The 28000-nt window shown below is 36.8% G+C and overlaps 1 protein-coding gene across 2 annotated transcripts; it reads left to right on the top strand.

Moving 5' to 3' along the window:
- The first annotated feature begins 1 nt into the window (after nucleotide 1).
- Nucleotides 2-28000, top strand: TRMT10A (tRNA methyltransferase 10A). 2 transcript variants are annotated; one of them, XM_051963986.1, is made up of 8 exons: nucleotides 2-100; nucleotides 12002-12208; nucleotides 13518-13680; nucleotides 15569-15640; nucleotides 21472-21546; nucleotides 24892-25041; nucleotides 26648-26753; nucleotides 27295-28000. In XM_051963986.1, the coding sequence occupies exons 2-8, from the start codon at nucleotides 12018-12020 to the stop codon at nucleotides 27534-27536; spliced, it is 999 nt and encodes a 332-aa protein (XP_051819946.1). In that variant the 5' UTR covers nucleotides 2-100; nucleotides 12002-12017; the 3' UTR covers nucleotides 27537-28000. The 2 variants fall into 2 exon arrangements, with proteins under 2 accessions (XP_051819946.1, XP_051819947.1); XM_051963987.1 differs by lacking the exon at nucleotides 2-100 and adding an exon at nucleotides 2285-3089.

Genomic DNA, 28000 nt, shown 5'->3' with positions numbered 1-28000 from the left:
GAGTTGAAGTCCCTTCAGAAAGCGAAGTGTAGGAAAAGCAAGACTCATCGCAAAACGATCTGCAGGTCAGAAACGGTTGACTGGCTGCTACCTCGCTCAGGTAAGGGGGCTCGTAGCCAGAATTGGGGAAAGGATGAGTGTCCTCCCCTTGGCTAGAATCTACTACTGTTGGCACTTGCTACGGGCCTAAGACTTCCGGGAGACGGGCGGCGCGCCGCGTAGGGCGGTACCGGAAATGGGGGTGTGGCTTTGGACAGCTCGTGATTCCTTTCTCCTCGCCCCCGGAGCCTAACATACTCCATGGCCCCACCCCCTGCGTAGGGCGGGAGATGGGGAAGGGGGTGGGGCCATGGGGTATGTTAGACTTCTTCCCCCCTCTCCCCCAATGTAATAGACTTCGCGGTTCCACCCCGCTGTTGAGAACCAGTCCACCCTCTCCACGTAACGAGCCTTGCGGCTTCACACGCTGCGTAAGACTTCGAGTCCTCCAATAGGAAGGGGCTTTAGAGGGCGCGGGCTTCCTTCTCTGATTCTGCCTTTGCACGTAATATATCCAGGACTCCACCTTACACAGAGCGGGCCGGAGCGCCCAGAAATGACCAGTGGCTTTTTAGAAGGCGTGTGCTTCCCTAGCTCCGCCCCCGCTTGTGTCACGTGCTCTCTGACCTGCGCTGTGCTCCTCCCCCTGCAGTCTACCGTTCTACTTCTGACTGAAGCGATGAAGAAATCATCTAGTATAAATCCCCCATTTTATTGGTCAGAATACTGTTGCCCACGGGCGGAGAGAAACGGGGAATGCCCGGGGATCATAGATCTAGAATAGAAAAAGACCCTTAAAGCCGTCTAATCAAAGTCCTCTCACTTTTCAGCTTAGAAAGCCCAGAGATTTGCCTAAAACTACCGAGATTGTAAGGACCTATTTTGCGCCTGAAATTTCCCTCCTCCCTTCACCTCCCTGCACTTTATGACTTTCCTTCCTTCAAACCCCAACTAAAATCTTGTCTACTGCAGGGAACCTTTCTCAACTCCTGTTAATTCTAATGTGTTTCCTCTTCTAATTATTTCTAGCTTGCCTTGTGTGTGGCTCAGAATGGTGAGTGGTCACCATTTAAGCTGGAGAAATCCCTAGGAGCAAAGCAAAAGTTTATTGTTCTGGGGAGAAGTGGGCGACTCTCCCTACTAGCAAGCAAACAATCGAAAGGAGGAGACACCTCTTGGGACACTTTAAATGCACTTTAAATAGTCCCTAACGTAAACACTCCTCCCACCATGACCATCATCCTCATTGGCTGAGGGTCTTTCTAAATGTAGGAAATTCCCAAGAAATTGAACTTGGCCAGTAAGTACATAGTTGTCCATATTTGATTGAAGTAGAGAGAAAATGATGTCATGGGAAGATAGCAGGAAAGGGATTTGGGTATGCCCTTGGATCAATGCTCAAGGACCTTTAGTCCTACTCCAACTCTGGAGTAGATGAAGCTTTACTCGTTTTCACAGTTGCCTTGAGAGATCTCACCTCATCTTGTTCAGTTCCCCACCCCCCATTTATATACTGAGATTGACACGAGTGAACTCCGTATGACCTGAGTGAACTGTGTAAAATTACGTAAAATGACAAACCACATCCCTCTGATCTGCTTAAACTCCAAATGCTTTCATATTTTTTCAGAGGGAGATAAAACCATTCAAAGGCAAATCAAACTTCTGTTGATCTTTCAGGAAGTCATTGTCTCAGGAAAGATTTCATATTCAATTGAGAATTATCAAATTTCCCCTAGACTTACTCATAAAATAGGTTTTCTGGAAACTATTCTTTGCAGATTTCTTTCCTTTGAGAAAAATATGCCCACTAAGAGAATGCCTCTTTGTGTTTGACAATAAATCCTCCTATTTTTGTCACTGCCTCTGAGGTTAGCAAATTCTTTGGCTTCCCAACCTGCACCTGCAGTCTCTGAGCAGAAGGAATTCCACTCATTCATTCACCTCAAGATCTCTTCAAATTTTTGAAATGTAATTTCACATTCCCTATCCAATTCCTCATCCCCTTCTGGCTCCTGTGGGTCTTCTTGGGGCACTGGCTTCCACCTTTTTAATACCATCAATCTAATAGACCCTTCAGCTTTCCCTTCCAAACTAATCATTCTAGATAATGAGTTTTGGACTGTTCTAGTTATCAAAAGAAAGGGGGAAATGTTGGAATCTTTAAAAACTGCTAACTAATTAGAGTTGATCTGATTTTATAAGAAGATGTTTTGGGCCAGAACCTGAAACAAGGTACTAAGTAGAACTAATTAGTACAATGCTTGTGTTTACACTTTTACTCATTGGAGTTCACAAGTATGAGAGATTCACAAAGTAAACTTTGTAACTTTGTGAATTCACACCTCCCTTAAAAGCTCTTAGGGCCAGAGAGCACTATGGGAGAAAACCCATAATCCCATTCTCTCAGAAGATATAAGGCCAGTGAAGAGAGATCTATTCCAGAATATATTTTCCATTTGGTGGCAGAAGAGAGTTCAGCTTGATTGGAGAGGAGCACTCTGGTGCAGACACAGAGCACTTTGAGAGATTTCAGCGGAATTACTCCAGAAGCCCTCTCTCCGAGGCAAGAAAGAATATTTTCCACTTGCCTGACTGGTGGCAGAAGAAAGAGTTTTCAGAGGAAGAAGCTACGAGTCGAGAGTTCAGCGGACAACCAGATTCATCTTCATCTCACACCACTGTGGTTGGTGTCTGGGCTCCTGCACGCCCCCCACTGAGACCAACCTGATCTGAAAGACCTATCAGAAAGCTAGCCGAACCCCAAGTGAAGGAGACAAGAGATTCATTCCATCTTTGTGCTGGCTGGAGGCTGAAGAAAGCAGAGGCAGAGGCTGAAGGACAAAACTTTTGGATTTGGAGACATTTGGAGGGCTCTAAGCTAAACCGGCTGTGTTTTGAGAAGAACAAGAACTCCAACATTTTGGCGCCCTGAACGTGGGACTAACAGACCCCTCAGTGGATTTCAATGGAAAAGCTACAATCCTGATTCAAGTGGAAAAGCCTCTGATCCTGATCCAGTGGAAAAGACTCTTCAGCCCAGAAATTAGGTGAGTGCAACAAAGAAATTTTGATAAAAGAGTTAAAGTAGAATTTCATCTAAGATGGGACAGATGTTTAGAAAACAGCCTTCTGTTTCTATTCAAGGAAAGTGTTTAGAGAGCATTGTCAAAGTTATGGAAAGCCAAGGTTTAATTATAAGTTTACAGCAAATCACTGAACTTTTACAAACTGTAAGGCACATATGTCCTTGTTTCTCTCTGAAAAAGGAATTAGATCTAAACGAATGGAAATTGGTAGGAGAAGATCTTTGTCAATTCTATAATAAAAATGGGCCTAACTCAATTTCCAAAGACATACTTAATACATATAATTTAATACAACTAGCTTTAGGAAATTTTATAAGTATTAAAATAAGGAAAAATAAGAAACAGCAGCAGGGAGAAGTGTCAACTACACCAGGTGAAAAGGAGGACGAATCAGATGAGAATGGAGTTAATTACAGTTCTGAGTGTGATACTTCACAGCAGGAGGAATTAGGTGATTCCACATCTCATGACCCTCCCCCCTCAATTACTTCACAGCAGGAGAAATTAGGTGATTCCACATCTCATGACCCTTCCCCCCTCAATTAACCCTTCATGGGTAGAAGAAGGGGGAGGAAGAGAGGCAGAAACTCAGTCAGCTTCTCCTGTAAAGCAGAATTTGACAAGATTAGAAAAAGCATTAATTAAAGCAAAAAATGAAGGAGAAGATATATCTGATTTTATAAACACATATCCTGTGATTGAAAAGATCGACTCTTCAGGTCAAAAAGAGAGAAAATACACTCCTTTTAATTTGGGAAAAATTAAAGATTTGAAAAAGGGTTGCACTCTTTATGGGGCTACATCATCTTATGTGAAGATGTTACTAGATAATTTGTCTTATGAAATCCTAACCCCGAATGACTGGAAATCCATAGCGAGAACATGTCTAGGGACAAAATTTATTGTGGCTTCCGGAGTTTCATGAATTATGTAGGATTCAAGCCCAACACAATAGGCAAACAGGAGCTATTGTACAAGTTGCTTTTGACCAACTAGCTGGTAAAGGTCAGTATGCAGAGAGTTCAGAACAGATTTATTATCCCATAACAGTGTATGAGCAAATTTCTAAGGCTGCATTAAAAGCTTGGAGTTCTCTCCCTGGACAGAAAGATGGAAATAATGCTTTCACAAAAATAGAGCAAGGTCCCAATGAACCTTTTGCAGATTTTGTGGGACATTTACAAACAGCTGTAATAAGAACCATTGGAGATAATGCAGCAACAGAAATAATGACTAGACATTTGGCTAAGAAAAATGCCAATGAGGTTTGCAAAAGAATTATATGGGGGCTAGACATAGATGCTCTTTCAGAAGAGATCATAAGACACTGTGCCACAGTGGGCATAAATGCTTATTATGCCCAAACTATGATGAACATGGAAAGACAAGGTCCTTCTTGGCAAAGGAATTCTAGAGAAACTCGTCGATGTTTTCAGTGGGGAAAAGTTGGACATCTAAGAGCCCAATGTAGATACAGAGATACAATGAGAAGACAGGGTAAGAGAATAAAACCCAAAACCCCATGTCCAAAATGTAACTGAGGCTTTCACTGGGCCTCTAAATGTAGATTGACTCAGGGAAATGAGAGGCGGAGCCCAGCTTCAGGACCCCAGGTGGGACAAGATGGCAGCCAAGGTTACACTCAGAGAGTCTTTAGAAATTCGATAGTAAGATATGATCAATCAACCAAAAGGCAAACAGATGGAAGGAGATTATACAATTAATTAGCCAAAAGGCAATCGGAGGGGAAAAGGGGATTGCAATTAGGAAAAACAGAGTTGTATGCAGTAGAGACTACTGAGATATCCCCTGGAGAAGTGGAATCTGTCCTGTCCAGCCTATGGATCCCTTGCCACAGTAGGCTTGACCATTTCACCTCCTGAGGGTGCTTACAAAATAGTGGCCATCCACACACCGATGTGGGAAACTGGGAAATTTGTAGCTAATATCCCATTCACTAACACAGGTAGAGAGCCTGTGATTTATCAACCAGGAGAAGTAGTAGCATCAGGCTTACTATTACATAACCCTGATAGACAATCTGATGATGGTTGCCCAGATGCTGACTTCAAGCAGCAGAGTCCAGGAATATTTTGGATTGTAGCTGTGACAGATGACCGACCTATGCTCACTATTTATGTGAATGGAATACCACTGAAAGGATTGGTAGACACAGGTGCAGATCGTACTGTAATTAGAGGTGCCAGCTGGCCCAGTCACTGGCCTTATATCTGACTCTTCTGAGAGAATGGAATTATGGGTTTTCTCCCATAGTGCTCTCTGGCCCTAAGAGCTTTTAAGGGAGGTATGAATTCACAAAGTTACAAAGTTTACTTTGTGAATCTCTCATACTTGTGAACTCCAATGAGTAAAGATGTAAACGCAAGCATTGTACTAATTAGTTCTACTTAGTACCTTGTTTCAGGTTCTGGCCCAAAACATCTTCTTGTAAGATCAGATCAACTCTAATTAGTTAGCAGTTTATAAAGATTCCAACAGATTGGTGATAATATCTACAACTGCTTGAAGTCTAATTATCCTATTCAGCATATATTGGGGTTCTGTATCCCCAACTCCCATCTTGAGCCCAGGTGGCTGGCCCATACTCTGTATTCTTTCTGGGAACCAAGTGTCACCCCAACCATTTGCATCTCCAGTCTGGGTAATGGAACTCTGTTTCCCTCTTTCCAAATCATCATACAGCTGAATGTCTAAATATTTGTCTGCCTGTTAAGAAGAAATAAAAATTTTGGCTTTATTAATCCATATAATAGTTCCGCATCCAGTTAAGAAGTAGGTGAGTTTGCTGTGAGGTTAAGGTGAAATTCCTAAGGGAAAATATATCAGCTCCCAACAGGCAAAGAGGCCCAAAGTAATAAGAGTGATACATAGATAATTACAATGCATTGGGTTCAGAGATTGTGTTCCATTCAGTGGAGGCCTCTTTCTCAAACATAATTTGAGGTCTCTCTTATCTTCAACTGTCCACTCCAATAAAGGTGATGCCACAGGTCCTTTTGTTCTGATATGGTGTGTCCAGCCTCATTCCTGGGTCCTAATTGCAATGTCTGAGGTCAGTGTCACCTGATAGGGTCCATCCCACCACGGAGTAACTTCTCGTCCCTCCAGGATCAGATCAAAACTCAATGTCCAACCTGAATTCTATGAACAGGGAAACCTAGAGTAGGAGTCTGAGATATTAATCCTTTTTGTAGTAGTTCTTGTAAAAGTTGTACCAATGATTTAACGTATCTCTTATGAAATAAATCCTTTGTCCCTAAAATAGGGTCTCAGTTTCCCATATAAACCTGGAAAGGATGTCCATACAGTAATTCATAAAGTGAAAGCCCAATATCTCTATGTGGCTTGGTTCTGTTTCTGACCAGAGCAAGAGGAAAATATTTAGTCCAAGGTAGTTGGGTCTCTAAAGATAATTTAGTCAGTGGTCATTTTATTTCTTGATTCATCCTTTCTGCTTTCCCAGAAGAGGGAGGATATTAAGGAGTATGGAGATCCCAAGTGATTTCTAAGGCCCTAATCAGATTCTGCAATACTTGGGCAGAAAATTGTGTTTCCTGATCCGAGTCTATCCTCTCCACTATTCCACATCTGCAAATAATTGTTCTAATAAGACCTTACTTTCTGTTGAGGCAGTTGCTTGTGATGAGGGAAATGCCTTTACTCATGAGGTTAGATGGTCCACTCTGACCAACAAATATTTGAGGCGACCCACTGATGGCAGCTCAGTGAAGTCCACTTGGATACTTTGAAATGATCTGATTCCCAGAGCTCATCCCCCTTTCGGGACTTTGAACAGCCTTGTTAATTCTTCAACAGTTTTCCACCAGTTTTTAGGTCATAGTATGTAGAGGGCTAAAACTCTTGAGTAGTTGCACTGAGGTTGGTTCAAGTACTTAAGGCTAATTATCAATTGGACAATACTCTGTGGGCATGTGCTTGGGGAATGGCCCTTCCCACTATCCTGTGCTGACTCGATAATTGGTGTACACAGAGAATTGTAGGAGGGACTAGGGGGTGGAGTAAGACAAGCCAGACTCACTTTGGTGGTAGATGAGGGAGGAGGAAGGTCACAGAGATTCTGCTTCCATCCAATTCAATCCTACATCTAAAGACCAAGAATAAAAGCTAAGGACTTTTGCTTTTCCTGACTCCGGCTGATTCTAAGGTATCCAGGGTGCTAACACGGTCATCACAATAGTATATAGGCCGGGGGAAACATCCCTTGTCAGTACAGCATCACACAGGTTTTGGACATCACAGAGATTGCCCTGGTGCAGTTGCTGAAGGACTTGCCTCATACTTGCTTTGGTCAGTACCTCTCTGCCATCAGGTAAGAGCCATCATCCCTTCTGAGTTCTCAACTGCTCTGAGAGATGAGGGCTTCTCTTTTTCCTTCTGGGCAAAACTGGGAGAGGGCAGACTAGGGGGAAATATAGGTATCAAGGCCATTATAGGAGTAACCTCCTGGTCTCCAGCTCCTTTGGCCTCCTCATCTGCTAATCTAATTCCCCTTGCCTCAGAAGAATTTCCCATCTGATGGCCCTTTATGTGTATTACTATACATTGCTAGGAGCCACAATGTTTTCCAGTACCTCTCTGACTAGTGTATGGTGGACCAGTTCTTTATCCTAACTATTTACAAATCCTCGTTCTTCCCAAATTTTCCAAATATATGTGTCACACCCCAAGCATATTTTGAATCAGTATATATATTCCCATCTTGGTCCCTCAATAACTTCAATGCTTGATTTAAGGCATACAATTCATAAATTTGAGCTGACTAATGGGCAGGTAGACTGCTCTTGGTAACAGTGGAAGTTTTATCTCCATCCACAATAACAAATCCGTTTTTCCTTTTCCCATCTACCATCCTGGAAGAGCCATCTATAAACGAATTTAGTCCCCTAGATATTGGCAATTCTTGTAAATCCTCTCTTACTTTTGTTTGAAAATCAATTAACTCTAAGTGACAGTGTTCCTCTCTAGAGACTTGGGGTTTAGGGCCCTGGAAGAGGGTAATTTTGGATATACCTTTGAATTTGCTCTAATTCTTTCCTTAGTGAATCAAATAGCCCTTTGAGGATCCTGGTGGGGTTAATTGAATTAAGTCCTCTTGTGCCCTCAGGGCCCCTGGAAGGGCTGATTGAATTAAGTCCTCTCCTTCCTTTTCAGGTCTGGAAGCCATGGCTTCCTAAGGTGGTGCTAAGTATGGAGGAGGGAGAGATAACAATGTTTTTCATTGTTGTGTCTTTAAAGTCTCCTTCTTTATATTCTTTTTACTTTGATTCTTGAGAGCCATAGTCTGGCATATAAGGTCTCCTCTGGATTAACAGATTCTTTATATTAACATACACATTTTGTTTTTGTCACACCCAGTCTTCAAGGGAACCATACTTAGGCCAAATGGTGCCTCCACCAATATCATTGTTACCCCAGAAAAAACAACAATACCATATCATCTTTTTCTTGCTTTTTCCTTTATATTTTGGCAGTTTGTTCTAATTACTTATTATCCAAGGGACTGTCTACCAGTATTTTCTGACCATTTTTTTTCTCATTTTTCTCCAAAAGGGATGGCTGGGACTGGGCCACACCCATTGAATTGGGATGGAATCTAAATTCCAAAATGCCCCAACACGATCAATTGTCACCAGTTGACTTCAGTCACCTAAGAAGGCCTATCCTTCCCTGTCCAGAGCACCCCTCCAGAGTCTGTAACTTGATTCAAGGGGCTGATGGGGGCTTACTTCTGGATTGCTGCGAAGCAAATTGCTTGTCCTCACACCGAGTCAGTCAGAATTTTTACTGCGGAGTTTCTCGCTTTTGCTTTGCTCTGAGTTTCTCCACCTCAGGCTCACTTTACTTTGGGGAGCCAGGAGAAGCACCTGGATGCTAGCGGGCTGCCTAAGTCAAAGCAGGGAGTCGTGCCACTAGCACTCAAGAATTTGCCTATTCAAGTCATGTGATCTCAGACAAACCCCCAAAACTGTTGCTCAAATTGGTGAGTGGTCACCATTTAATAAAAAAACTGGAGAGATCTCTAGGAGCAAAGCAAAAGTTTATTGTACATTCTCGAAAGAAGCGGGTGTCCCTCCCGTTGAGCAAGCAATTGAAAGGAGGAAGCATCTTTTGGGACTACACTTTAAATAGTCCCTAATGCAAAACCTCTCCCACCACTTGTTATGGGCCAGAACTCTGTATTTGAAATAAGGATTCTTACAAGGTGTTAAGTCAGTGGAACTGATAAGACAATAGTTATCTAGTTTAGCCTGGTGATTAATAGTTCACTATTTCAGTACATGTATTTAGTACTTATTATAGTTCTACAAGATTCACACCTATGATAATGTAATTATAATAGAGCCTATAAACTGGGACAAATTCAGCCAGGGTCAAACTCAGAGAAGACAGAGGACTGGAGGTAGGAGCTCAAGCTCTCGAAGCCAAGGAGAAAGATTCACTCCATCTCACACCACTGTGGTGGCTGGATTTCTGCATTTCCTCCACTGAGATGAAGCTATCAGGGCCCCAGGCAAGGAGACAATAAAGGATTTGGACTTTAACACCTGACTATTCTTGTGATGATTATTCAACTGAAATGAAGGCTGCTCCGAGACCTCTAGAAAAACAACCAAAACATTACAATAACCACTGACCATCATCCTCATTGGCTGAGGGTCTTACATTCTAAACATGGGAAATTCCCAAGAAATTGAACTTGGCCAGTATATACATAGTTGCCCATATTTGATTGAAGTAGGAAGAAAATGATGTCATGGGAGGAAGAAACTTAAGTATGCGTTTGGGTCAATGCTCAAAGACCTTCAGGCCAACTTGGAAGTAGATGAAGCCTTACTTTATTTTCACAGCTGTCTTGAGAGATCTCACCTCATCTTGTTCACTTGTGTCTTTTTGGTACATACTTATTTGCTTGTTTCCATTGTTAGAGGGTGCATTCCTTGCCTTTTTTTTTTTTTTTTTTTGACAATTGCTGTAATATAACTAGTATTTCATAAATGTTAACTGTGCCAGTTCCTCATGTTCCTAAGGGATCCTATTGTAATGTTTGGGCTAGCTTTCTGGAGGACCTCGGGATCAGCCTGGTCAAAGATGGAATGTCTCATTTCCAGTCCTCTTAGCCTTTAAATACCCTATTATAATTACATCATTACAGCATACTGAATATGTGTGAACTAGAGAACCATCACATCACCATGCTAAGTACTAAATATATGTAAACTAGAGAATCATCAATTCATCAATTCCACTGAATTAACACCTTGTTGTAAGTATCCTTGTTTCAAGTATACTTTTCCAGAGTTCCAGCTTTATACAACCTATGATGCTGAAATGGTTTTAAGTCCGTTCCTTGGAGCAGATTCTGCTTTCCCTGAGTCAGATTTAGGTAATGCTTAGAGATGCTCAATCTCCCTTTCCCGTTTCCCCCTCCTCCCCACAACAGACTAATTATTGGCCATAGCAACCCATGAAATAAAAATATAAGATTACTTGTTTATATGCAACTTTCTTCTGCAGTGATGGCGGGCAGAGTGGCAGAAAAAGGGGCTAAGAATCATATAGTTTTAGAGGCTTTGCCGCATACTTAACCTGACAAATCAGGGCCATTTGCTTCCTCTTCTCTCCTTGTCTTATATCACTCAGTCAAGGCTTTCGCAATATCTCTTCTTTTGTGCCTGTCCAATCTGAAGAGGTGGCCTTTTTCCTTGCCAGGGAAACCCTGCTTCACTTCCCTTCTATAGATTACTCCCTCCCCATTCTCTCACTTATCTTTGTCAGTCTTTGGTTACTGGCTGCTTCCCTGCTGCCTACAAATATCTCCTCCATCCCTAAAAAATGCCCTTTTTTTGCTTCAACCATCTATGCTAGCTGTTAACTTTTTTCTTCCATTTTTGGCTAAATTCTGAGAAATTCAGTACTTATTACCTTCAGTACTTATACTTTCTATCATCTCAAGCTCTTCAAAACTTTTTTGAATCTGGCTTCTGATCTCATCATTTAGCTGAACTTTTTCTTCTGAAGTTACTAAAATTTTTTTAAATGTCCATTTTCTTATTCTTCAGCTAGATGGAACTGTGAGTTCAGTGCAGAAGTTGTAATTTCAGGAAGATCTGAGTTCAGATCCTATCTCAAATACTTACTAGCTCTGTAACCTTGCCTTGAGCTTATCATTTAACCTCTTTCAGCCTGTTTCATCTATAAAATGGGAGCAATAATGGAGCACCTACTTCACAGCGTCATTCTGAGGACAAAATGAGATTATATATATAGTGCACTGTAAACTCTAAAGTACTATCTAACATTGTTGATTACTCACTTCCCTACACATATCCTCTTCACTTTCCTTGTGAAACTGTTCTCTCTTGGGCCTCTTCCTTCCTGTCTGACCATTCTTCAATCTCCTTTGCTGGAACTTCATTTAGATCATGTCTGCTAACTAATTGATGATAGGGATGGGAAGGACTCTCTTCTCCCCAGATACATTCTTTTACTTGGTGATTCCATTAACTCTTGTTGATTCAATAGGCATCTCTGTGCAGATAATCCCTAGTTCTGTATCATCCTTTATCTGTCCTGAACTTCAAATTCCAACAGGACATCTCAAACCAAATATTCTGTAAACATCAGAATAAATACCTTATATTTAAAAACTTTGAATTTATATAATAAATTGGAAACACCATGAGAAGATAAAGTCTTGTCTAAACTTTTTATCTCTTTTAAGCATAGAAATGTTTGATGAATTAAATACATTCTTGCAAGAAAGTAGCATTTTTGACTTGCATGTTTGTGAATCCTCAGCATTGATAAAAGATTGCCTCTCAATTGTACAGATACCAAATAATAAATATGTCAACTGATGTACTTCCAACACCTCCTGAGTCAGATTGTGTGAAAACAAAACTGGACTCGAGTAAGGATCAAACTGAACTACTGAAGCCAAGTTTTGACAAAGGAGAAGCTCCTGAGCAGATGTCCAAGCGACAGATGAAGAAACTAATGAGGCAAAAACAATGGGAAGACCAAAGAGAACTCCGCAAGTATGATTTTCAAAATTGGTGTATTATTTTACTTTTGAGAGTATGCCCCTAAGATTTGAGTATTTCAGCATATGTGCCTTGTGATATAAACTCCTGGGAAAATAAAGACTAAAATTAGGTTGAATATAGTAGCCTTGCATGTTGCAATTTTAATGTGCTGTCCTACACTGATCCACTCTGAGAAAAGGCATAGTCTTGCAGAGTCATCCATTTTTGTCATTTACCTTGAAATAAGCAGCTATGTGATATAGTGGATGGAGTATTGGATCTGAACTTAAATTTTGTTCAAACCTTGTCTCAGAAGCTTATTAACTATGTAATCCTGGGCAAAATAAGTATAATTATAGTTCCTATCTCTTAGGGTTATTGTGAGGATTAAATATTTAAATCATTATAATAAATAATGTTCATTAAAATTAATTAATATAAATAATGTAATAATGTAAAATATATGCACTATTACTATGCCACCTAGTAGTAGTAATAATACCCTTTTATGAAATGACTGGTGGGGTTAGACTATATTCTGTTTGCATAAAGTTAAAAAAAAAAGTTTAATTTCCTCACACATAGATCACACTTTTCACACAGGTCTTGTTTAGAACCTTTGCAAGTTTAGCTAGAGTCATATATTGAAACTGGTAGTACACAGTACTGAAATCTCTATTCAGTCTGGTAGAAGTTAGGGAATCAGATAGCTTGGTTGTAATTAGATAAAAAAACAGTTGTTGGAAAATCAGTCTTTCTCCTCCATTTCTGAATCAGCATTTTTCAAGCAAATTTAGCCATACAACATTTTAAATACAGTATTAGAATTTATAAATTCTGGCTTAAGTCATCTCAGAGTTTGGAATGCCTCTGAGGGAATAGAAAACTCTGGAGTTGGGGCAGCAGACCAAAAGAAGTAGAACTTATTTTATATGCCCCATTGTAGTTACATCTAGTTATTTTTTACCTGAAATGTATGTGATTTTATCTTTGATATTTTAGATGGACTATATTAGCATAAAAATTTCTCCTGTAATCTCTTTACACATTATTCTGCTGAGTGTTTGCTCCATTTTATTGAAACACAGCTTGAGATATCTGTAAGGGATAAGGAAAAGTATTTAATGCAGTACAGCTGCTGGGCTAATAGAATAAACAAAATTTGGGGCACAGATGGTATATGAGTAGAAATATTTAGATTTCTTTCGTCAACTCATATTCTTGTCAGCAAAAGCTCTTTCAAATATTAGCTTCCTTTTTTTCCTTTTCCTTTTTGTTTAAGTATATGACAAAAAAATTACTTTTCATTAACCAATTCTAGGCAAAAACGCAAGGAAAGACGCCAGAGAAGAAAATTGGAACGCCAATCTCACCTGGAATCAAACTCAGATGGCCATGATAGAAAACGTTTTCGAAGTGAAGCTGTTCCCAGTCCACTCCGTCTTATTGTTGACTGCAGTTTTGACAATTTGATGGTTTCAAAGGTATCATTTTCAAATGTCAGATTTTTTCATAGATCTTTGGAATTGAGTTACTTTTAGAATGGAGCTTTTGTCTGTTGAATTAATGTTGTACTTGACTTTAGGCTTTCTTGACTCTAAGACCTCTACCCACTATATCTTTCAGATAAGTTTTACTATGCCAAAATAAATTATATAATAAATTGTATTGCTTTTTCATACCTATAAAATGAATCTAAATAGATTGTGTAACTACTAATAAAAGGTTGTTAATGTGTATTAGTGAAAAGAGTTTCCATAACAGAAGTTCCTTCCCTAAAGATCTGGACTCCATTCCTCAATTAAAAAAAAAAAAAAAGCATTATTTCAATTTGACAACTAATAAAAACTATTCTTCATAGATTTTTTTTGGTAAATGGTCCATAATCTCTAAATGGAAAATGATGATCCCTTCTTAATGTACTTGAAAAGATGGCCCAATAAACTTAATTATTTAAACCACATTAACAGAGATCATATTTTAATTATTGAACAAAATTAATTAATTTTTATTAAGCGCCAGTGGTGAGTCAAACATTGGGCTAAGTGCTAGGGACACAGAAAAGGTAAAAAGATAGTCAGTGTTCTTAAGGAACTTGCAATGTAATGAAGGACACAATTTACAAACAAGGCTATGTACAAATAGGTTAAAAATCTGATAAATTGGAAGTAATCAGTATAGAGATAGTGGAATTAAGAATTGGAAAAAGCTTTCTGTAGAAGATGAGATTTTAATTGAAGGTAGCCAGAGAAACCAGGAGGTAGAAATGAGAAAGGAGACATTATAGCCAGAGAAAATGCTGAAGTCAGGAGTTGGAGGGTCTTCTTTGTAGAGCAGCCAAGAGGTCAGTGTCACTGGATTGCAGGCTATATAAGGGAGTGTAAATTATAAGAATTTCTTTCTCAAAGAATGTAGCCATAGAAGGAGGAAAAGCACAGGATACTAACTAGAGGAGATGGATAGTGAAAGTTTTTTTGAAGATTAGTAAGACATGGACATGTTGTAGGCAGTAGGGAAACAACCAGTCATCTGGGAGAGATTGAAGATAAGTGATGGATAATAAAGGTGGCAGTTTGCTAGAGGAGATAGATGGGGAAGAGATTAAGGGTTCCTGTAAAGACATGTGCCTTGTCAAGGAGAAAGATCATCTCATTGTGTGAAACGAGCATGAGGCAAGGTTCTCAGGTGGGAAAGAGGGGGATAAGGAAGCCATGGAGGATTTGAGAAAGGATGAATAATTTAGAAAAAATTGATGTGAATTAATGAGTGTAAAAATTATCTCGCTGAAATTGAGATAAATAAGAAATCCATTTATCCAAGTAACACAGTTCTGTGATTTTCATTAGCTTTCTTCAGCCACTTGTGAGTAGGAGTGAAGACAGAGGAAGTAATATAAGGCATAGGTTTGGCAGGGCAAAATTGATAATAAAATAAGCATTTAAGAGAAAAGGATTGCATAGTTCCTCTAAGGATCTACTGAGGGTTGTTGAGAATATAGTTAATGCATTGTTCAAAACCTGAAAAAAAATCAGGAATTAAGGGATTGGAAATCATAGTTTGGAAGAAGTAGATTTGGAGTTGCAGGGAAGTTAGAGAGGTAAAATGACAAGAAATTAAAATTGGTTGAGGGAATTTCAGAATTGATGGATCTGGCAGTAGAACAAAGTAATAAGACTTTATAGAATGGCATAATTTGTCTAGGGATTACATAGATAATATTGCAGAGCACTTATATGATAATCATTTGGATTTGGGGTTATTGCAACTCTTGTTTTGATGGCAGACTTTTCTATTGCCCTTAAGCAAGAGGATTACTACATTAGCAATTGATTTTGGGAACTTTTTTCTGAAAATGAAATATTTTGTTTATAGGATATTAAAAAGCTTCATAAACAGATTCAGAGGTGTTATGCAGAAAATCGCCGAGCATCACATCCTGTGCAGGTAAGTACCAGTAATTTAAAATAAGCTTGTGTGTGTGTGTGTGTGTGTGTGTGTGTGTGTGTGTGTGTTTGTGTGTGTGAGAGAGAGAGAGAGACAAATAGAGAGAGAGAGAGATTGTTACTTTAATGTCAGAAAGGTATGATATTTTTGTGCTGTTTCTAGTCAGTCTGTAATGTGTATTTGGACATAGTCCTGCAAAACTCAAAATCCAATCTTTTTTGATGTCTGCATTAGCTTTTAGGAAAGATAATTTAAAATGTACAATCTCTCACATTATCTTTCATTGTTTTTTGTGTCCTTGTGCCTTTTTTTTTTTTTTTTTTGGAATCCACCCATTTCCAACATTCAAAATTATATCATCTGCAAAGAATGATAGTTTTGACTGCATTAAATTAAGAAGTTTTTGCACAAACAAAGCCAACACAGTCAAGATTAGAAGGGAAGCAGAATGCTGGGGGAAAAGATTTTTAAACCAATGTTTCTGATAAAGCCTCATTTCTAAAATATATAGAGAACTGACTCAAATTTAAAAGAATACAAGTTATTACCCAATTGATAAATGGTAAAAGGATATGAACAATATTCAGACAAAGAAATTAAAACCATTTCTAATCATACAAAAAAATGCTCTGAATCACTCTTGATTAGAGAAATGCTAACTAAGACAACAACCTCATACCTCTCAAATTGCCTAAGATGACAAGAGAAAATAATAAAGAATATTGGAGGGATTGTGAAGGAAAGATTGGAATACTAATGCATTGATGGTGAAGTTGGTAACTGAGCAATTTGGAACGATGCCCAAAGGATCATAAAACTGTGCATACCCTTTGATCCAGAAGTGTAACTGCTGGACCTATATCCCAAAGAGATCATAAAAAAGGGGAAAAAGAGGGGAAAAATGCGCAAACATTTTTGGTAACAGCTCTTTTTGTAGTGGCAAGGAATTGGAAATTAAGTAGATGCCCATTAATTGGGAAATGGACTGAATAAATTATGGTATATGAATGTAATGGAATATTATTGTTCTATAAGAAATGAATATGGAGGCTTCTGGTAAAATGGTGGAGTAGGCTGGTAAATTTCAAGCTCTCCAGATTTTCCCTACAAATAGAACAAATTTGTTCCTCAGGGCAAATATAGACTGAAAAAAAATCAATATTTGGGGCAGAATGGTGTCCTCCTAGTTCAACCCAAGAAGATCTGAAGAAAGACCTCAGGCATCCTTTTTAGACCATAATGCAATAAAAACTACATACAATAAAATAGATTAAAGATCAATGGGAAACTAAATAATTTTACTCTTTAATGAGTGGGTCTAAGAACAAACATAGAAATATAGAAAATCAATCATTTCATCAGAGAATGGCAACAGTGAGACAACACTCCAAAATTTGTGGAATTCAACCAGACTAGTACATAGGGGAAAATTAATAAATGATAGAAAGAGTAGATTGATAAATTAGACATGCAACTAAAAGAAAAAAAAACTTTAAAGAACATATTAAAAATTCCCAATTAAACACCAAAATGGAAATTCTGAAAATTAAAGAATAAAATTAGAAAAAATAAACCATTGAACTAATAAATCTAGGAACTTGTTTTATGGGAAATGAAGAAAGAACGAATGAACTCAATGAAGATGAAAGTAAAGCAATTAATAAACATAATTTTGCCTAAGCTTGACAATCTAAGTAAAATGGATGAATATTTACAAAAATATAAATTGCTCAGATTAATGAAAAAGAAAAACATACTTAAATAACCCTATCTTAGAAAAAACAAATTGAACAAGACATAAATGATCTCCCTAAGGGAAAAATCCCTAGGAAGGACCAAATGGATTTACAAATGAAATCTTATCAAATATTAAACAATGTCAATTTATATGAATTGTTTAAAAACAAACAAACAAATAAGTAAAGGAGTCCAAGATTCCTTTTGTGATACAAATATTATTTTGATACCTAAACAGGGAGAGCAGAAACAGAGAAAGATAGTTATAGACCAATTTCTCTAATGAATATTGATGCAGATTTTTAAAATAAAATACTAGTAAAAAGACCACAGCAATATAGCACAAAAAACATACCTCATGATCAGGTGGAATTTATATCAGGAATGCAGGACTGATTCAATATTAAGGGAATTATAAATAAATAACAATAAACAACAAAAACAAAAATAAATGATGATCTCAATACAGAAAGTGCTTTTAAATAAGTTACATCCATTCCTCTTCAAAACACTAGAAATAGAATTTTTCTTAGAGTAATAAGTAGTATCTTTCTAAAACTAAGAACAAGAATTATCTGGAATGGGGATAAGCTTTCCCAGTAAGATCAGAATTGAAGCAAGGATAATCATTATCACTACTATTGCGGGCCATCCACAGTTGACCTCATCTATATCTTGCCAGCATATCCAGATGGTTCTGGGGAAGAATGTGAGGCTAGTGACTTTACATAGCCCATCCTCATTAAAATCAAATTCACTTACATGATATAACATCCCCTTCCCTGATGACATGATCCTCTTTTAGAATAGAACAGACAACAGTAGTCAAGCATTATTATTTAACATAATATTAGAAATGTTAGCTTATAGCAATAAGATAAGAAAAAGAAGTTGAAAGAATATACATAGACAGAGAGGAAAAAAACCTTACTCTTTGCAATTGTTATATACTTTGCAAAAAGTATATGATAGTATTCTTAGAAAACCTTAGAGAATCAACTCAAAAACTAGTCAAAAACAAGTTAACGTTAGCAAAGCTGCAGGATGTATATATAAACTCATATAAATCATTAGCCTCTTTGTATATTACAACAAAACTCAGCAGGAAGAGATAGGAAGAGAAATTCCATTTCAGATCACTTCAGATATAAAATATTTGTGAGTCTACTTGCTAAAACAAACCTAGGGACTGTATGAACATAATTATAAAACACTTTCCAATCAATTAAAGACAGATCCAAATAATTGTAGAAATACTAATTTTTTGTGGATAGGCCAAGATGTAAAATAAAAACGACAATTTACCTAAATTAATTTACTTATTCAGTGCCATGTCAATCATACTATCAAAGAATTATTTTAAAATGCATCTGAAAGAAAAAAATGGGCAAAAATATTAAGTAAGTCAATGAAAAGAAAATGTGAACTGTGGCCTTTCACCAGATTTTAAGCTATATTACAAAGTAATGATCCTGAAGATAATCTGATATTGGCTAAGAAATGGAGTGGTAGATCAGTGGAATAGATTAAATATACAGTATGCAATAGTAAATGACTATAGTAATCTAGCATGTGATAAACCCAAAAATCCAAGCATTTGACAAAAATTCTTGAGAAAATTAGAAAGCAGTTTGGCTAAAACTGGACATAGACCAGCATCTCACATTGTTATACCAAAATAAGGTTAAAATAGGTATATGATATAGTTCTAAAGGGTGCTATCATAAGCAAATTAAAAGCATATAAAAATTTATTTGTCAGATCTTTGGATGGATAAGGGAAGAGTTTATGACCTAACAAGATAGGATCATGGGAAGTAAAATGGAAGTAATTTTGGTTGCATAAAATTATTAAAGTTTTGCACAAATAAAACCAAATGCAGCAAAAATTAAGAGGAAACAGAAAAAAATTTGCAGCAAATCTCTCTGATAAAGGCCTCATCTCAGATATATAAGGAATTGAGCCAAATTTATTAAAATAAGAACTATTCTCCACTTGATAAGTGGTCAGAGGCTATGAAGAGGCATTTTTTTTTCAGAAGAAATCAAAGCTATATTTTTAAAAATGTTCTAAATCATTAATTAGAAAAGTGCAAAGTAAAATAGATCTGAAGTACTATCTCACACATAATAGAAATGACAAATCCTGGAGGAGATGAAGGAAAATAAGTACACTAAAAACTGATGGGTATCATCTCAATTTCTCATTCTTTGCCACCACAGAAAGAATTGTTAATATTGAGTTTTTTAGCCCTTTGGACATGTTCCACATCATTTTTTAGCATGGTTAGATCATTTCACAACCTATCAACAGTTTTTTACTGCAAACTATGTGCATAGTGGCATATGAATGTGATGGAGAACTATTGTACAATAAGAAATGATCAGGCAGATTGTTTCAGAAAAATATAAAAAAGACATAAATGAACTGATCCAAGGTGAAGTGAGTAGAATCAGGAGAGAATTTGGTCCTCAAAAAAAATTTTTTTAATGAATTTTAAAGATAATTTTTTTCTTAAAAAAAAAAAAAAAGTACCACACTGGAAATTAGAAGGCCTTGGTCCTAGATCTACTTCTCTCATTTCATACTTGTTAAATTTTCTGGGATTTAGTTTCTTAATTTTTTGTTTGTTCGAGTTTTTTAGTTTGTTTTAAAGACAGAGGTAAGAGAGGAATTGAATTATATTATTGTTACGTATTTTGTAGGTTTTGAGTCTACAAGATGTTTTAGCTAAGTAAAAAAGAGGTAGCCTTTCTTTTGTACCTCCATACATTTCTTCTAGTCCCTCATTGGTGCTGATTTCCTTGACTTCTTTTAGAGTTTTGATGAAGAGCTGGCAGGTGACAGAATCTAGAATTTCTGGAATTTCAGGGTCTCCACAGTTCTTGAGCTTTTGAGTTTATGAGTATTATAATAATGATGACAGGGGAATAGAGGTGAATAAGAACTGAGAATTTTGAACTTTGGGCCTTGACTGTTATTTTCTACCTTTTCTTATGTTTCTGTAATTCCCTGCTAGTAGATTATAAATCCCATAAAGGCAAGGACTGTATCTCATTTATCTTTGTTTCTCCTTTAATACTTGGCAGAATATGTTGAATGTAGCTGATATTTGAAAGTGGCTCTTTTCACTTTTCTTATCTTTCCAAAGTACAGAATGCTAATTGTCTATGAATTTGGGGGAGGAGAGATAGCCATTAGCTTCTTGAATGTGTGATGGGTGAAATCTGAAATGACTGAGGAAACAAAAATTTTAGCTTTCAAGAATATTACTTTTTTTATTAAGCAGTGAGTGCCAATTGCATAACAGATCAGGACCAGATCTCCTCATCTTAGCACTGGATCCCAAATACAGGGGAGACAGTCATTTATGTATTGTTTTAAAAAGAATTAATAGGATAGAAAACCAGGATAGAAAATTAGGTCATTTGATTTTAATTGGAAGAAAGATTAGGCACTTTCCAATTTGGGAGGGGGAGAGCAAATACATGTATTTCCCTGAAATCAGAAAAAGAGGTTTCCTAATCCCCCAAGTATTTGTATTCAATCAAAGGAACAAGAAAATACTAAAATAGAATTTGAATAGAAAGGAAACTAAGTTAGCTCTAGAATTTAATCACAAGATGGAGTCAATGTAGTTCATTTAATTCTCATAATTCCCTGGAGTGGGAATATGCATAGGAAATAATAGCCATCTATTAGGATTGGCAAAAAAAAAAAAAAAATTAATAAAGGTGAGGAAGCATAATTCAGATTTTTATCCTCCTTGGACAAAGAATTTTTTTTTTTAGGAATTTTTCCCTATGGTTTTTTTTTTTTTTTTTTTTTTGTTTTGGCTGAGGCAATTGGATTAAGTGACTTGCCCAGGGTCACACAGCTAGGAAGTGTTAAGTGTCTGAGACCAGATTTGAATTTAGATTCTCCTGACTGCAGGGCAAGTGCTTTATTCACTGCACCACCTAGCTGCCTTTCCCTATGTATTGTTGATGGAAAAATAAGTATTTGTTAGAAAACTATATATGGAACTTAAATATTCATTGTTCTTTTTCTTTTTTTTCTAATTTCTTGTCTCTCATTCTACAATCTCCATCCAGTATTATTTGACCAGTCATGGAGGTCAGCTGAAAAAGATCATGGATGAAAATGACAAAGGATGGGTCAACTGGAAGGTAATTCAGTCAGGGTAAATGTCTTGCTTCAAATGTGAATGTGCTTAAATTTCTACATTTTATTGCCTTAATTGTTGTGTATATATATATCATACTAGAGCTTAGCCAGATAAAGCAATGAACATTCTTTGGCAACAACATAGTGAGCAGCAAAGGATCGCAGAACCAAAGATTTAGAGATGGAAAGGAAATTAGATCTAGTGTGGCCCACTCATTTATAGATGAGGAAATTGAGACCTAGAAAAGTTAAGGAATTTGTCCAAAGACTCATAGGTTTTTAATGGCAGAGAAGGCATTAGACTTCAAATCCAGTATTTTTTTCTTAACTTCCACTTTACCTTTCTAGAACAAAATGAGTAAGAAAATTGAATTTAAAGTGCCAAATATTTAGTAAGTGCTTATAAGTGCTGCAGATACAAAGACTAAAATGAAATATGTCCTGTCAAGGACCATATTTAATCAAAGAGATTACATTCCATGGGAATAGATAGAAGACAAGAGATATCAAAGCAAGAGGGTAGGTATAATATATAGAAAGTATAATGTTAGGAGGCCACTAGATGGCGTTATCCTTAATCTTTTGGATGGAGTCCTTCATTGGAAGCTAGAAGTCTGGTTTTCAACCTATCTCTGGCACTGACTTGCTGTGTAATTCTGAGTTAACTATTTGATTTTTTTAAATTTGTAAATTACCTTACTTTAAAATGTTGTTTTGAATTCACTAAGCAATAAATGTGAGAGCTATATTCATTCAAAAGATACTCTGATTCTATATTTTGCAAATTTAATTTTTGAGGAAAAATGCTTTTCAAAGCTGAATGACAAAAGCTAAAGTGACTTGCCCAATGTAACAAAAATAATGTGGCAAAATCAAATTTTAATTCTAAATCTTAATTCCCAATGAGAAAACTCTTCTACTGTATTTGTCAAATGAATCAGTAATCTACTTTGATTCTCTCCCTTGTCTCCAGTTTTTAATTCTCACTTCTGAAATTTCTCCATCTTTGAAAAACATTAATTATGCCCCCAGGTACCTGGCTTCATTCTGATTAATATACAAAACACATTTAATAGATGTTGTTTCTTTTTATTAGTTTAAAATAGAAATCATGTAAAACTAATGGAACAGATACATGTGAAAAGTAAAAGCAAATACAAAAAGTAAGTACATAACCAAAGAAAGTAGAACTTTGTGTAATGTTAGACTGCTTGGAGCCAAATTCAAGGAAGTTCATTCATCAGAAGATTCATTCTTAGAATACTTCGATCTATGACACAGTTTTGACAAATCCAAGTTTAAGGCTTTCATATTATTCACATTATATGCAGTTAGTGGGACAAGTGAAGGAAAGTAATGATTAATGGATTAGTCATTGGGAGGAACTGTCTGAGTAGCTAGAGAGAGGGAGCTTGAGAAGCTGAGATTTGAATATTGTTCTAGGACAGACCTGAGAGAAGGTTCTCGAGAAGCTTTCATTTTATCAGATTAAGGAAAAATGAATAAATTTGTCTGGAAGGAGCAAAGAGGTCAACCTTAGTACAGGGCCAAATTAATTTGAGCAAGTAAAGGCTTTTGATTATAATGATAAGCAGCAACATGGAAATGAGACCAGCTGAGGCATCTGTTGAAGAGCCTTCTTCAGAGGCAGAAGATCTTGTAAAATTGATAGAAGTCCTGTCAGACCTTTACAGAAGGCATGTGGCATATTCACATCAGTGGAAAGCATTCCTCAAATGCTATCTCCTTTGCAGCAGTGGTTTTCCAACCTCTATATGAGGATCTCCAATGATGAGTAGCTCACTTCAATGAGAAAAGCTGTAATGTGGAAAGGATAGCTGTACTAGCATCTATTAAAGTCATCATTTAGTGACTCATTATGGCATAGTGCTGAAATTATTAAGGTTGTACTAGCAGAGCATGAGCTCTGGCAAGCCTACACAGCCATCCTAAGGCACTTCCAATTTTTGACAACTCTCTTCAATAGTACATTAAGTCAAATCTGCCTTTGCAGTGCTGTTTGAGGCCAGCAGAAAATGGAGAGTCATTAGAGACCTCCCCACAAATTTGTTGACATTGTCTATGGAACTACTACTGGACTCGCCAAATTCATTTTGCCTTCTCTTGGCCAATCTATGCATCTTATGCACAACAATTACTTGAGCAATTTGTAAAACATTTTATGAAGATAAGATATTTTATGCATATGCTGTTCTGTTCAACAGGAATCATCTTTTTAATTAATAAGTTGTGTGAGTAAGAGGTCCCATTTAGAAAAGAAGTGACAGCAGTTGGACCAAGGCTGAGATTGTTAGAATTAAGAAGGAAAGGTGAAATCATAAAATGTTACATAGGAAGAAGTGGCAGATTTTAGGAATTGACTATATACATGCATATATAAATACATATAAATGAATATTTGTGGAGAGAATGAGAGAGAACAAAAGAGAGTATAAAGCCAAAGGATCTTATTTTCCTCATGTATATTACAGATGTAATTATAACTACAAAACTGGAAAAATATTCTTATGAGATTAAATAACTTTTTGTTTTTATAATTTCTCTAGGATTGAGGGAACAAATCATACTAACTATAGGACAAAAGTACAGACATTGAGGGCAGGTGCAGAATTGGAGTTAACTATAGATATAAATAAAAGATTGTACATTAATTCTGAGGAAGAAGAGAGCTGAGGTGATCAAGAAAGGCTGGTTCATTCCAGTCCAGGATTCTTTTGCCTCAAAAGCCCTTACAAATGTATTAAGAAGCCCTGATTATTCTCCATGGTATGTTAGATTTAAAGTCTGTCCCCTCATTTTAAACATGTATGACTTTTACCATAATGAATTTGTCCAAATCTTTTTGGATGATTCAGATTTTTCCCTGATAGCACCTTTTGGGAGGTGACAAATTCTAAAAATTTGTAGTTAGGAAAAGAGGTAATAGAAGATGAAAGTGGAAAGACCCATTTCAACTATGAATGCTAAATTAAAAGACTTATACTTTATACACTGTAGATGATGGGGAGCCACTGGAATTTTTTGAGTGAGTGAAATGATGAAAGATTAGATCCAAAAGTTATTGGGACATCAGTATATAAGATGGTTTAGAGTAGGAAACATCTGATAAAGGAAGCATAGTAATCTATTGTACTCATTTAAGTAATTGGATTGAATATGACCTACATTTTATTAAACACTTTTCTCTTACTCTGACAAGAATTGTTTTACTTATAAAACATGTGTTAAAAGTTTGGGGTAAAATAGAGAAGAAAGTATTCACTCCTGAGTTTGCTTTAGCTAAATAACTTTTTGGTTAATTACTTCTCCTACTTTGTGTCTTCAAGGATATTCATATCAAACCAGAGCACTACAGTGAACTTATGAAGAAAGAGGACCTGATCTATCTTACGTCAGATTCACCTAATATACTGAAGGAACTAGATGAGTCCAAGGCCTATGTGATTGGAGGACTGGTTGATCACAATCATCATAAGGTGATTATGCTTCTCCGGCTGGGTGACAAGGGGCAGCCCTTCCTCTCATAGGGCCCCAAGCAACCCTCAGACAGGGAAGTTGCAGAGCAATTGCCTGTCAGTACTGTTTTCTTCAGTAGAAGTTCCCCTGCCTGTGAGATCACAGATCCAGTACCCACAAAATCTGCTTTTAGCATTTGGTAATGAAAGAGAAAAGATGGGTCTGGGTCACTGACTCTGGCAGTATCCATTTCATCTTGGATCTTTGGTTTTGATGATATGATCTAGTTCATTTTCCTGCCTCCTTGCTTTGTCTTGGTCTACTTTTGCCTTCCATCAGAATGTCAACTTACAGAGCTGCTTTTTTCCAGAGGGAATCGTACAGTACTTTGCCAATATACTAAAATTAATTTAACAAAAAAAGTATTTATTAAATGACAGATGAAAATTTCTACAGAAAGTGAAAGTAACTTATCTATCAATACAATATGCCCCCCAGAATAAAAAATGTATTACTCTGTAAACTTCTCAAGAAATGTATACAATGAGCTGCTTTCAAGCTTTCCTGTGCTATCTCCTTAAATATAAATTAATCTTTTACATTCTTTTGTGGCCATGTTTATTTCTGTTACGTCTTTTTCAACTAAAAAAATACCTTAATTCGTCTATTTATAGTATATAATACACACTACAAAGTTAATTCTCAGTAATTTATATGCTGGTTATCCAGTATGTGGATAATTCAGAGACTTGGCTTCGATTTTTCCATCTGCTCTTTGTCTTTTTTGACCATTTTAATACTTTTCAGACTCCTGCCTCAAGGGTTTACAGGGAGCAGAGAAGAGTTGGAATTCCTATCAGTGAGTTTGGCTAGTAGCTTTGATAAAATTTTCTTGGGGAAGAAAACAAAAAAATGACAAAAAAAATCTTTTTTTTTTTGATACAGAGTGATTTGTATATTTCATTTTTTTCATGTTATTTTTTTGCTCCTCCTTGTTATATCCCAAAAATCTTAGTGCCACTTTAAGCTTTAATAACTATACTATTATTCTAAGCTATTAAAACTTAAATAGGTTAAAATCTCACTAAAACTTTTTTGGGATATACTATATAAATGAAATATAGCTGTTGCATTTATGTTACATTCTATTATCTTATTGCTGTAAAAAAAGATTAAAGTTCATTTTGTATTACAAATATGCATTATCTCCGTATCTTCTGCTAAGGAAAATTAATGATGCTTCTATAGAAATTCAGTATGTTAGACTGTATAGTGTCCCACCTGTCCTGGTGAAGTTTTAAGCTTTAATACTTATTAATAACTAGAAGGATACAAAAGAAAAAAGAGATCTGATGTGTTCTTTTATAGACACAGATCTGATCAGAGCTTGGGAGGCACATTACATTCTAAAAAGAATGATTGTAGGAGGTAAAAGCAAATCAATATTAGAAGTATCTTTCCCAACCACAGTTTAAAAAAAAAGACAAATTTCCCCAGAACGCGTTCTTTAGTCTGCTTATTTGTTTGCGTAGGATTTGCTTAGGGTCTTTCCCTTGCCCCACCATATCACAGACCTTGCTTTGAAATAATTATGTTTTAATACCAATTATAGTGTCCTTGTTACAGGGTATCACATATAGACAAGCATCAGAGCATGGAATTCATCATGCACAGCTTCCACTTGGGGATTTTGTGAAAATGAATAGTCGAAAAGTTTTAGCTGTTAATCATGGTAAGTTCTGAAGTGGTTAAACAGAAAACATTCCATTAGCATCACAGCTAAGTCTCTTTCAATCTGGGTTCCGATATCCTTGGCATGCTTTACGTAGCTCTGAGGTACAATTGATTACCTAGTCTTTCAAGAGAGGATTCTCCAGGACATAAGGGCATCTGCCTGAAGTAAATGACTATTTACAAGACTTTGCTGCAGAGGTGATTACCTCATTCATTTTTTGGAAGAAACTTAAACTTCTACTTCCTGATGGTTTTTGCTTTACAGTAAATATAATTTGTTATGGCATATCAGAAGTATGATGGGAGCAAAAAGAGTACGGGAAAAAAGAAAAGAAATGGTTTCTATACTTTTGGAAAAACTGAATTCAGTAGTGAGAAGAAAGGGAAGGGTCCTATGCTGCTTTCAGATCCTGACCCTGAGATTTCGAAGTCAGCATATTTTGACAGAGAGTATAGAGGAAGAAGTGCATTTTTACAGGGTGTGGGAAGTATTATAGATTGCTCTGCTAAAAAAATTTGGGTTTTTTTTTTCTTTATAGTTTTTGAGATCGTATTAGAATACCTCGAGACAAGAGACTGGCAGGAAGCATTTTTTAGCATCCTTCCTCAGCGGAAAGGTGCTGTCCCCGCAGACAAAGTCTGTGAAAACTCTTCACATGAACATGCCAGCAACAGGGCTAAGGATGAGGAGGAGAGCGACTCTAGTGCAGAAGAAAACACTGAAAATGTGCTGGACCCACCGCAAAAAGGAGAGGGGCCAGACAGAATGGACAGCACATAATCTCAGCAGTGATGTCTGCAGAGAGAGCAGCAGAGGTGCCCCCAACTTCTGGCATAGGAAACAAAATCTACATCCCTATTATGCTCGTTATTTAGTTATTAGTTATTCTAAATTGAAGAGTCCTTTGAATACTAACTGAACAAAGACAATTTTTTCATTTCTTCTCAACTGTTTAGAAAATGAGTGTCTAAGGAATTAATACTTAATGGCTGAACATTATGCAGACAGAGCATACAGGACTAGATAGAGCACTGGACCTGGAGTGAGGAAGACCTCGAGTTTGTATCTTGCTACAGACATTAGCTGGGGGAGCTTGGGCACATCAGTTTCCTCATTGGTGAAAAAAAGGCTCCTGTAATGGCACATATCTCATCTCACAGGGCTTATTGCGAGCATGAAACAAGATAATACATTTGTGAAGAACTTTGTAAATTAAAGTGTTAAATAAATCTTAATTATTTCAA

Source organism: Antechinus flavipes, chromosome 6 (genome assembly GCF_016432865.1).
Source record: "Antechinus flavipes isolate AdamAnt ecotype Samford, QLD, Australia chromosome 6, AdamAnt_v2, whole genome shotgun sequence".
In the NCBI taxonomy this organism is placed as follows: Eukaryota; Metazoa; Chordata; class Mammalia; order Dasyuromorphia; family Dasyuridae; genus Antechinus; species Antechinus flavipes.
Note: the sequence above shows the minus strand (reverse complement) of the source record. Positions and strands in the feature narration are given on the sequence as shown.

Coding starts and splice junctions, on each gene's coding strand:
- TRMT10A (XM_051963986.1), top strand. CDS start 12,018: ATGTCAACTGATGTACTTCCAACACCTCCTGAGTCAGATTGTGTGAAA. Junction 12,209..13,517: donor GACCAAAGAGAACTCCGCAA/GTATGATTTTCA, acceptor AACCAATTCTAG/GCAAAAACGCAAGGAAAGAC. Junction 21,547..24,891: donor AAGGATGGGTCAACTGGAAG/GTAATTCAGTCA, acceptor TGTGTCTTCAAG/GATATTCATATCAAACCAGA.